Source organism: Poecile atricapillus, chromosome 35 (genome assembly GCF_030490865.1).
Source record: "Poecile atricapillus isolate bPoeAtr1 chromosome 35, bPoeAtr1.hap1, whole genome shotgun sequence".
In the NCBI taxonomy this organism is placed as follows: Eukaryota; Metazoa; Chordata; class Aves; order Passeriformes; family Paridae; genus Poecile; species Poecile atricapillus.
The window spans coordinates 1,478,156-1,489,719 of NC_081283.1; the positions used below are offsets into that span (position 1 = coordinate 1,478,156).

At 55.8% G+C, this 11,564-nt stretch overlaps 1 protein-coding gene across 1 annotated transcript; it reads left to right on the plus strand.

Annotated features, from left to right (window-relative positions):
- Positions 1-4,989: 4,989 nt before the first annotated feature.
- ANKRD33 (ankyrin repeat domain 33) lies at positions 4,990-10,396 on the plus strand. Its single transcript, XM_058861127.1, has 5 exons — positions 4,990-5,112; positions 6,875-7,295; positions 7,556-7,685; positions 8,486-8,626; positions 9,158-10,396. The coding sequence occupies exons 2-5, from the start codon at positions 6,978-6,980 to the stop codon at positions 9,928-9,930; spliced, it is 1,362 nt and encodes a 453-aa protein (XP_058717110.1). The 5' UTR covers positions 4,990-5,112; positions 6,875-6,977; the 3' UTR covers positions 9,931-10,396.
- The last annotated feature ends 1,168 nt before the right edge of the window (positions 10,397-11,564 follow it).

The following is an 11,564-nucleotide window of genomic DNA, read 5'->3' on the forward strand; positions in this document are numbered from 1 at the left end:
AAATTGGAGTTTGGATTCGCAAGGGGGAGATCAGCTCAACCTTCCTGTCCCGACCCAGGGGATTTGGGACCTTTTTCCATTTGGGTGCTCGCCTTGGGGGATTCAGAGACGAGCGAGGCGCCTTCGCCTCCTCTGCAAATCCACAGCGGCATCGTGCGGTTGTTGTGATGAGCTCGGAGCGAGCCCGGGGAACCCGAGCGCTTTTCTGGCCCCGGGGCTGCGGCAGCGCTCGGTGCCTGCAGCGGCTCCTCCCTGGATCCCGGCTCCTGGGGCTGAGCCCATCCATCGCCACCGCAGCTGGGAACGAACAGGAATCGTCTCCTCGTGGGCTGGGCGGTGCAAAGAGGAAAAGGAATTGGAGGATGCAGGAGGAAAGGGAATTCCAGCACGGCCTCTTTCTCTGGGAGCCTTTTCTGTGGCAGCATCTGAGGAACGTTCTTTGCTTTGTAACTGCAGGACACTGCAAGGGGCTGAGCTCAGAACTCCAAAATGTTTCCAAATGCGCCTCATATCCTGTGAGAAGCACCAACCCCCCAGGAGTTCTGCACTTCCCTGCTCAGCCCCATGGTCCATCCCCGGCTTTCACTCTTGCAGAGCTCAGCTTCAAAACTGACTGTGTCCACCTTGAAAACCGTGTCCAGCTTCAAAACTGACTGTGTCCATCTTCAAAACTGTGTCCAGCTTCAAAACTGACTGTGTCCAGCCTCAAAACTGACTGTGTCCACCTTCAAACCTGACTGTGTCCACCTTCAAAACTGTGTCCAGCTTCAAAACTGACTGTGTCCACCTTCAAACCTGTGTCCACCTTCAAACCTGTCTGTGTCCAGCCTCAAAACTGTGTCCACCTTCAAACCTGTCTGTGTCCAGCCCTGCTCCATCCCAAAGGTCCCAGGACAGAAGGCAGTGTCCGTCTGCCCTTTCCCCTCGCAGCTCTCCCAGCTCTGTGTGCTCAGCTCTGAGCTCAGCCCCTTGCAGTGTCCTGCGGTTACAAAGCAAAGAACGTTCCTCAGATGCTGCCACAGAAAAGGCTCCCAGAGAAAGAGGCCGTGCTGGAATTCCCTTTCCTCCTGCATCCTCCAATTCCTTTTCCTCTTTGCACCGCCCAGCCCACGAGGAGACGATTCCTGTTCGTTCCCAGCTGCGGTGGCGATGGATGGGCTCAGCCCCAGGAGCCGGGATCCAGGGAGGAGCCGCTGCAGGCACCGAGCGCTGCCGCAGCCCCGGGGCCAGAAAAGCGCTCGGGTTCCCCGGGCTCGCTCCGAGCTCATCACAACAACCGCACGATGCCGCTGTGGATTTGCAGAGGGAGCGAAGGAGCCTCGCTCGTCTCTGAACCCCCCAAGGCGAGCACCCAAATGGAAAAAGGTCCCAAATCCCCTGGGTGGGGACAGGAAGGTTGAGCTGATCTCCCCCTTGCGAATCCAAACTCCAATTTGCAGATGCTGGAGAGGACACGGGAACCCCCTGGAGATAAATGAGCGCTCCACGCCACCACCAGCGGCTGATCCAGCGGTGGAACTGCCCTGGGCAGCTCCTGGAGAGAAAAGGGCTCCGATTTTCCCAGTGTGGCTGTTCCAGGTGGAGACAGTGAAAAAGAGAGGGGGGAAAAATGTCGAAGAAACATCTTTGAGGCCTCCAAACACATCAGTTACCACAGCAACAGCGGTCAGAAAGGCATTATGAGATTCTCCAGCACAATGAGAGGAATAAAAGATGTCTTCTGGCTCAGGCTGACTCGGCTGGGGGAACATGCCCCAGGCATCTCTCCTGGTATCTGGGCAAGAACAAAAGAGAGAGAGCTCTGTGTGCCTGTCCCTGTCTTTTCCAGGGACCCCCAAAACCTCCCCCCTCCTCAAACCAGAGTAGAACTCTGTAGAACACGACCCCAAAGGGGCACAAACTGTGTGGATTGGGGTAGAAGAAACGTGGAATACAATATTCGGTTTTTGAGGCCCCCAGGACAGGAAGTCAAAGTGGGGAATGTGTGAGGAAGGCAATTCAAGGTGAGGGAGGGGAAGGAGGGCAGGGGAAATCAAGGCTGGGCTTAAAGGAGAGGTGGGCAAGGCAAGGAGGTCACAGGAGGAGCAGGCGAGGCAAGGGGAGGCACAGGAGGAGCAGGAAAGGTGAGGGGAGGCACAGGAGGAGCAGGAAAGGTGAGGAGAGGCACAGGAGGAGCAGGAAAGGCAAGGAGAGGCACAGGAGGAGCGGGAAAGGTGAGGAGGACACAGGAGGAGCAGGCAAGGCAAGGGGAGGCACAGGAGGAGCAGGAAAGGTGAGGGGAGGCACAGGAGGAGCAGGAAAGGTGAGGAGGTCACAGGAAGAGCAGGAAAGGTGAGGAGAGGCACAGGAGGAGCAGGCAAGGCAAGGGGAGGCACAGGAGGAGCGGGAAAGGCAAGGGGAGGCACAGGAGGAGCAGGAAAGGAGAGGCACAGGAGGGGCAGGCAAGGCAAGGCAGGCCATGGCAAAGGTAGGACTGGGTTTTCCTTCCCGTGGAAAATTTCCAATTTTTGTGGCCAGGCCTCCATGGCCAAAAGTGGGATTCTGCCTCCCAAAGCTGGGGATGTCTCAGGGTGGCTCCCAGACAAGAATCCGATGAGTTTTGAGCTCCCAGGGCCACCTCTCATCTCCCCCAGAGGCAGCAGAGTGCGGCTTTTCCTTCCTGTGCAAAGGAGCTGTCGTTTGCAGCAGGGCACTCGTGGAGGAGAGGGGGATTCTGCCTCCTGAAATTATGGATGTTCGAGGATTTCTGCCAGATGAAATCTGCCAGGACCGAGTCTGGCTGGCCTTGGGCTCCTGGGAGTCTCCTCTCAGCTGCCCCCAAGGCACTGGGTGCTGCACTTCCCTTCCTGTGCAATAAAACCTTCCTTCACACCCAGGTATCTGCAATTCCGTGTCCTAAACTGTAAATATTTGAGGATTGCTCCCAGAAAAAGCTGCCAGGAGCGTGGATCTGCCTGGCTGTGGCATCCTGGGGGCCACTTCTCAGCTGCCCCAGAGACTCTGGGTGCTGGATTTTCCTTCCTGTGGAAGAAAATCATCTTGCTAGGCCAAGTACCAGCAGTCGAATAATAAATGCAATATATGAAATAAATATGAAAATATATTAAAATAGATGAAAATAGATGAATAAATATATGAAATAAATGCACCTCCTAGAACTGCAGAAGTTCGAGGATTGCTCCCAAACAAAAGCTGCCAGGACTGACAGGTCTGAGACTCCCAGCTCCACCTCTCAGCTCTTCCCAAGACCCTGGAACACCAGACTTTGCTTCCTGTGGAAAAGACCCATCCATCGTGGAGAGGCACCTGTGGCAGAAAATGGGATTCCACCTCCTAAAACTGCCAATGTCCCAGGATTGCTGTCAGATGGAAGCTTCCAGAAGCGACATCTGGCTTGCCCTGGCCTCCCAGGGACCTCATCTTGTCTGCCTGCACTGGGGTTATTTAAAACTCCTCTTCGGGGTTAGATTTTGGGTTAGACTTAGTGTTTTCTTGGAGTAGTTTTGGGGTTTTTTTAGCTTTAGAGTTATGGTTTGTGTTCAGGTTTCTGCTTTAGGTTGGTGTTGGGTTAGGTTAAGGTGAGAGTTTTAGGGTTAAGGGATGAGTGTTATGGGACCAGGGTCCTGCTTGTCCTGGCACCTTTTGTCTTGGAGCAATCCTTGGATGTATCGAGTTTGGGGTTTACATTTGAATTTCAGAGCTCCTGTAGGAGAATTGCTGATCTTTCCCATATAATAAAAGCCTCAGAGTTTCTGGTGCAGATTTGGGGCATTCCAATGGTATTTAGAAACCAGCAGGACCTTTCTGTGCTGCCACCAACCCTGGCACCCACCTGGGCTCTCGTTTCATCACCCAGCCCTGTCTTTACATAACTGTCTCAGAGCCTCCTGACTTTTCCAGGCAGCAGATTACGGCACATGGCTCCCAGGATGACTCCTTAAGCCCTAAATCTGCTCCCTGTCCTTCCCTGAGGCAAGGCAGAGCAAGAAGGTGGCAGGAGGTGTCACAGCAGGGTGACACCGTGATGACCATGCCATGGCTGGGGTGTGGACATTCAGCGTCAGGATTTTGATGTCCAGCTTTGGGATCCTCATGTTCAGCACCAGGATCTGGACCTTCAGCACCAGGATCTTTATATTCAGCACCAGGATTCCCAGTTTGTGCTTCCCAGCACAGAGGAAACAGCTGGGATCCTTCATCTGATCCTTATTTTCATGTTCAAGGATGCAGCAAAGTGCCCTTTGGGACTCTGCTGAAAACGGGGAACGTGGCCTCCCACGATTTGCCTTGGCACCAAATTCCTGCCTTTTTGGCAAGAAAATAGCTGATCCAGGGAGTAAAAATCCTCTTTCACAGATCTCCCAGTCCAGATGGCCCTTGAACTTCAGCAAACACATAAAAACCAATCAACCAACCACACACAAAAACAGCAACAGCAACAACAACAAACCCTTTAAAGCTGAGGATGAGAGAACCATCAGGCCTCAAGTGTAATTTGGGAAACAATTTTTGCAATTCCTGGGCTAAGGCTGCACTTAGAGCTTTGGAATTCATTCCCAGTGGAGCAGGAGGGATGGGAATTCCAAGGCACCTTTAAGGGGAAATCTCAGAGTTTATTGAACACGTGTACAGGTGTCCAGGCCCTAGAGTGCAGCAGCTTCCCAGAATTATCTGCTCAGCCAGTTCACCTGGTAGCAAGTCATGTGGAAGGAGTTTCTGTGGTTTCAGCTGAGCCTGTGGGACTGCTCAGGCAGCGCTGTCACAGCAGAGTGAGACAGGTATAAAAATACAGCCCAGGGCTCCCAGCAGCTCCTCGGCTAAAGACACTAAATCCTGTCCTGATCCTGCTCAGGGTGGATGCAGCCATTTTAAGCCACAGTTTAATTTAAGATCTCTTGGGTAGCTGAGCCCACGTCAACGTGCAGGTTGTCACAGCTTTGGTGCCAAAAGGCCACCTTAGCCACAGAGCACAAACCTCTTTTTCCCTGCAGAGGGTACAGAGGGACATTCCACAGTTGCCTGCTGACTTTTCCCTGCCGGTTGTGGCCGGGATGCTGCCCAGCTGAAGAGGGACCCACGGGGAGGATCTGAGCAGCCCCAGGGAAGATCAAGGTGAGAGGACCGTGCTCCATCCCCAGAGCCTGCTTGGGAACATCTAAGGGGTGGGAGGGAAAGTTTAGTGGGATTTTGAGGGCTTTCCTCCTTTCGTGGCAGCCATCAATTAATTGTTGGCTTCTGTTCAGAAGCGAAAGGGTTTAATCCCTGCTGCCAGGCTCAGCCTGTGTGTCCCTGCCCACAGCTCCTGTTCCAGGGCTGTCCTGTGTCCTGGGGGAGCCAGGAGCTGCTCCTGGCTGCTGCTGCACTGGGAAAAGTCTCTGATCTGTTGGGATGTGCCCTGGATAAATGGGGAGGGTGTCTGGGAAGGGCTCAGAGCCTGTGTGTGGCACTGGGGGAGTGCACGTGTCCTTCCTCCTGGTGCTTTGCACAGCAGCCCAGCTGTTCAGTTCCCCACGCACCTCTACAGCCCTGGAGCCATTCCCATTCCCAATCCCAATCCCAATCCCAATCCCAATCCCAATCCCAATCCCAATCCCAATCCCAATCCCAATCCCAATCCCATTCCCAATCCCAATCCCAATCCCAATCCCATTCCCAATCTCAATCCCAACCCCAATCCCATTCCCAATCCCAATCCCAATCCCAATCCCAATCCCATTCCCAATCCCAATCCCATTCCCATTCCCAATCCCAATCCCAATCCCATTCCCAATCCCAATCCCAATCCCAATCCCAATCCCATTCCCAATCCCATTTCCAATCCCAATCCCATTCCCAATCCCATTCCCAATCCCATTCCCAATCCCAATCCCAATCCCATTTCCAATCCCAATCCCATTCCCAATCCCAATCCCATTCCCAATCCCAATCCCAATCCCAATCCCATTCCCAATCCCAATCCCATTCCCATTCCCAATCCCAATCCCAATCCCAGCCCCAACCCCAATCCCAATCCCAATCTCAATCCCAACCCCATTTCCAATCCCAATCCCATTCCCAATCCCGTTCCCATTTCCAATCCCATTCCCATTCCCAATCCCAATCCCAATCCCAATCCCAATCCCGTTCCCATTCCCATTCCCATTCCCATTCCCATTCCCAATCCCAATCCCATTCCCAATCCCATTCCCAATCCCATTTCCAATTCCATTCCCATTCCCAATCCCATTTCCAATCCCATTCCCAATCCCAATCCCAATCCCAATCCCAATCCCAATCCCATTCCCAATCCCAATCCCAGCCCCAACCCCAATCCCAATCCCATTCCCAATCCCAATCCCAATCCCAATCCCATTTCCAATCCCAATCCCAATCCCAATCCCATTCCCAATCCCATTCCCAATCCCATTCCCAATCCCAATCCCATTCCCAATCCCAATCCCGTTCCCATTTCCAATCCCAATCCCAATCCCAATCCCAATCCCATTTCCAATCCCAATCCCATTTCCAATCCTATTCCCAATCCCAATCCCAATCCCATTCCCAATCCCAATCCCAATCCCAATCCCAATCCCATTCCCAATCCCAATCCCAATCCCATTCCCAATCCCAATCCCAATCCCACCATGCCCTGGATTCACTGTCTGGACTGTGGGACTCTTTCTCACCTCTCACCCTCCCAGGGTGTCCCCCTGTTTTTCCCGCTGTGCCGTGGGGGCTGCTCCCCTCTGGGGGTGTCCCAGCCCCGGCCACCCCCGGGAGGGTTTTTGGGGGATGGAGCCCGCAGTGCCGGGCTGTGCCGGGGGCCGGGAGGCAGCCGAGGATTCCCAGTGGGATCAGGAACTGCGGTTCCCACGGCCCCTGTGTGTCTGTGCAGGGGGAGTGCCAGCCCCGAGTGTCCCCTCGGCCGCCCGGGAGAGGCTCCTGGCCCCAGGCGGGGCGCGGGGCCAGGCTGGGCTCGCTCCCCCCGCCCGGCCCGGATGACAGATGCCTGCAGTGGAGGAGAACCTGCTGCAGCTCCCACTTCCAGCCTGGATGCCTCCGACCCGGAGCTGCACTATGAGGAGGAGGAGGAGGAGGAGGAGACGTCGTCAGGATCCTCGGAGCCCTCGGACAGCAGCAGCATCTTCTCTGATGACTCTGTGTACCCGTGCTATGAGGCGTCCCCAGAGGCTGCCGGTGCCGGGTTCCTCAGCCTCTACCAGTGCTGTGCCAGGAATGATGCCAAGCTGGTGTGGGACAGGCTGGAGCGTGGGGTGACCCGGAGTGAGGCCACAGAGCTGGACATCAACGGGAGGGTGAGCTGGGCTGGGTGAGGTGTGCCCTGCAGAGCAGAAAGAGGATTTTCCAGGAACAGGCAAATCCTGGAGGCTGCTGGTTGCTAAAGTGGGCAGGAGGGAGAGGCTTGGATGGAATTGGTCTCCTGGGATTGATCCAGTCCTTGGAGCAGAACCTTGTCTGCTCTCCCATCGGTTTGGGTGGGGGGACAGCTCGGGAGGGCCGTGGGAGCAGCGTGGTGGGAACATGGAGCTGGTGCTGAGCGTTGTCCCCTCTCCAGAACGGGCTGATGGTCGCCTGCTCCAAGGGCTTTGTGGACATTGTGCCCCTGCTGCAGAGGTGTCCCTACATCAACGTCAACCAGCAGGACAACGATGGGAACACGGCCCTGATGATGGCTGCCCAGGCAGGTCAGCACTGAGCCCGGCCTTGGCACAGGCAGCGCCCTCAAGAAGGGATGTGACCCCCTGTGCCTCCCCCAAAAACCCTAAAAGGGTCTGTGGTGAGAGCTGTGCTGCCACGGGATGTGTGACATCAGCTGCATTCATGGTTCAGCTCAGCACTGCTTTAAATCTGATGTGAAAATGGAGATTCTTTAAAACTGATGTGAAAATGGAGATTCTTTAAATCTGATGTGAAAATGGAGATTCTTTAAAACTGATGTGAAATGGAGATTCTTTAAATCTGACGTAAAAATGGAGATTCTTTAAAACTGATGTGAAAATGGAGATTCTTTAAAACTGATGTGAAAATGGAGATTCTGCAGCGCTGCTCCCTCAAACAGAGCTGGGCTGGAGCTGCCCCGTGTGCTCCAGGAAAGCTCCAGGAGCTGCAGGGATTTACCTGAGCTCTGAGCTCTGTGTGGGACCCAAACCCTCCCCCTGATTTAGCAGGAGGGGAAGGGGATGGATCCCAAAGTGTGGATCACCCTTGATTCCCATTGTATCCTTGCTAGAATTCATTATTTTATGGGGTTTTTTTGTATTTTTGGACTCTTTCCTGTGTTCTCCACTAAAGCAGCTGGTTCATCAGCGCTGTTCCATCCATGCCCAAACCAAAATAGACCCAAAACCTTTCAATCCCGGTCCCTTAAATCTTCTGCACCTGCATCCTCACGGAATGCAGCTGCTAAATCCTTTGTCCAACAGGCCCCAGCCATCGTCACTGTTACCTGTGGGAACTCTAACGCAGCTTCTCTCTGGCTGTTAAGGACACATCACCATCGTCAACTACCTCCTCAACTACTACCCGGGTCTCGAGGTGGACCAGCGAGACCCGCGGGGTCTGACGGCGCTGATGAAGGCGGCGGTGCAGGGGCGGCAGGACTGCGTCACCGCCCTGCTCCTGGCGGGTGAGCGTCCCCCGAGCCTCGGCCCCGTCCCTGGGGACGGCTGGCACTGCTGCTCAGGGTGGGCTGGGTGCTGAGGGTGCCTTGGAGGGGCTGCCTGGAACAGAGGCTAGACAAGGTTAAGAGAATAAAGTGGGTATTTATTTAAGGACTTCAGCAGATACAACTTGGGCTGTCAAAACTCTCCCCGAGGCTGCACCCAAGATGGATGCTGGGCACGAGTTTTTCACACAGATCTAAGTTTGGTCTATTTACATCTCAAGGGTTAATCCTCCAATTAAAACTTTAGGTAATGAAGTCACGTTCCCTCAGTTCACTCCCCCCCAATTCACTTTTGTTTACACTTTTTGGGGCCTGAGGCTGGAGGGTGTCCTTGAGTTTCAGGCCTAGAGGGATTGTTCTGTCCATCCCAAATGTGAACACAGCAGCAAACGCTTCACATGGAGTTTAGAGTTCTGCACCAATGCAGTCCAGGGATTGAAAAATAGAAATGCTGAAATGCTGAGGCGTGGTGGTGCTCTGTGCTGTCTCCAGGAGCTGACCTGCAGGCCGTGGATGCCGTGAAGGGGAAGACAGCCAGGGAATGGGCGAATTTCACCGGCCGCTTCGAGACCACCGTGCGCATCCGGAGCCTCCTGCGGCGCCCGCGCGCGGAGCAATTCGGAGCCCAGTACCAGCCCGAGTGGCCGGCCCTGGCCGAGCTGGTGGCCAAAGCCCTGAGCCCCAAATCCAGGAGCAAGAGGCTGTCGGAGAAGATCCGATCCATCTTCACCTTCAACATCCCCCGCAATCCCGAGGAGGACGGTGTGATGGACCACATGGTGAGGATGACCACGTCCCTCGCCAGCCCTTTCGTGGCCACCGCTTGCCAAACCATCTGCCCCGACAGCCCGCCCGAGGTGGGCAAGCGCAGGCTGTCGGTGCCGGAGATCCTCGGGCAGCACGTGCCGGATCCAGACACCGAATCCCAAACGTCCTCGCGCCCCAGCACCGCGGGATCGTCCTGCAACGGCCAAGCCACGTCCGAGGTGCGGCCGCTGCCGCCGCCACGGCCGCCCAGCCGCCTCCTGAGCTTCCTGCCCCTGTGGCTGCGGCGTGGGAACAGCATCTTCCCCGGGGAGCCCGTCCCAAAAATCAAAGTGAGCAAAGCCTCGGGCTCGTCCGCCGGGGAGCGGAAACCACGCGTGAAGGACAAGCACCTGCTGCAGCCGCCTCAGTGGAGGTACAAGACGCTGAAAGAGGAGAAGAAAGCGGCCGAGGAGGCCAAGACGGGGGAGAAGAAGAAGAAAAAGAAAAAGAAACGTTAAGGAGGGAGGTGTCAGGGTGGGGACGAGGTTTTTGCTGTCCCCTTGGATCCGCTGGCTTTTCTGGCACAGGGGTGGTTTTGTTCCCGGAGGATGGGAATGTCCAAGGGAGGAGGATGATGATGTGGGCGTACACACCCAGCTGAAATATCCCCGAGGGTTCACAGGCCCCTGCCTGGCCTCTTGTCCTCTCCACCCCAAGGGTGGCACATGTTGTGCTGGGCACTGATGTCCTGAGACCCTGGCCCAAGCTCCAGGAATGCCAGGGAGCAGGATTGTGGCACAAGTCCTTCCTGTGTTTTTTCCTCTTTCATTTTTTTTTTTTCTTTTTTTTTTTTTTTTTTTGCCTCTTTGATCTTCCCGAGCTCTCGATTCCACAGCGTGCGTTGGAATGTGGCTGAGCAAATTAAAATGGAAGTGGTTGCCATGTTAACAGGATTGATTCCATGAATAAAGCTCAGGCTTGCTGTGGGGCTGGCAGGAATGCTCCCCCTTTGCTGCCGGTGTCCCCTGGCCACGCTGTCACATCCTCGGTGCCATTCCCCACTGCTGTGGGCTCCTGGCTGGGGGATGGACACAGCGAGGCTCAGCACAGGGAGCAGCTCCTTGCTGCAGAGGGAGCATCAGCTGCAGGCACAGGATGGGAACCAAGCTTGGGATACTCGTGGGCTCCATCCCCAGAGCTCCAGCTGCAGGGTGCTGGGGCCCCACATTTCAAGATCCCCAAAAACCCAGCTCCATCCCAGGGTGTGAAGGGATGTGATGCTGGGGCGCAGCACGGGCAGAGTGTGACTCCAGGAGCGCAGTGAGCAGTGTCACAGTGCTCAGAGCAAAAGTTACACAGATCATAAATAATTCCTGGCTGGCTCTGGAGCCCCCTCCCTGCACCACCCCCATTTTAGGGGGACAGGAGTCCACACTCCCCACTTTGAGGTTGCAGCTCTGCCCTTTGTGGGGCGCTGGGAGGTTGGGGCTGTGCCGCAGGCGGGGAAGGATTCCCGTGGGGAAGGAGCTGCAGCCTCCCCGTCTGTTCCCCTCCATCCCTTGGCTCGCTCGGGCTCCCGGCACGTGGCTGCCCCGCTTCGCCAGCTCCTGCCGCTCGCAGATGAGCCGGGGGCGGACGGCACATGGAGCAGCCGTGGCATGAGCCTCGCCAGCCTGGGGGGGAAGGGAGAGACGGGCTCCCACCCGCCCCTCTGCCCCCTCTGCCATCGGGGGATGGCTCAGTGAGACCCCAAGGGACGGCTGGGTGCACAGGGGGAGGCTCCGGCTGTGGTCCAGGGATGCCCCTTCCCTTCTGCAGGGGGAAATCACAGCGATGAGCAGCGGGATGATGAAGGAAAGTCTCGTTTTGGCCTCAGGGGGTGGCGGGAGGTTGTAGCAGGGCTGGCATGGGACTGTGGGTGATGCCCAGCCCTGCTGATTCACCCTGCGTGCCCCAGACAAGGGCTGGGAGTGGGGCAGGAGCCTGCGGTGCCTTTGATTTGCCCATCTCAAACCTCTACAGTCAATTCCTCCCTGGAGTCTCACACTGACAGCGCCAGAGCTGCAGCTGGGCCCGGGGCTCCCACCCACCCCTGCCCTTCCACTCACCCAGGATTAGGATTTAGGAACTTTTAGAAGTTTTTAAGCATCCC

Coding starts and splice junctions, on each gene's coding strand:
- ANKRD33 (XM_058861127.1), top strand. CDS start 6,978: ATGACAGATGCCTGCAGTGGAGGAGAACCTGCTGCAGCTCCCACTTCC. Junction 7,686..8,485: donor GATGATGGCTGCCCAGGCAG/GTCAGCACTGAG, acceptor CTGGCTGTTAAG/GACACATCACCATCGTCAAC. Junction 8,627..9,157: donor CACCGCCCTGCTCCTGGCGG/GTGAGCGTCCCC, acceptor TGCTGTCTCCAG/GAGCTGACCTGCAGGCCGTG.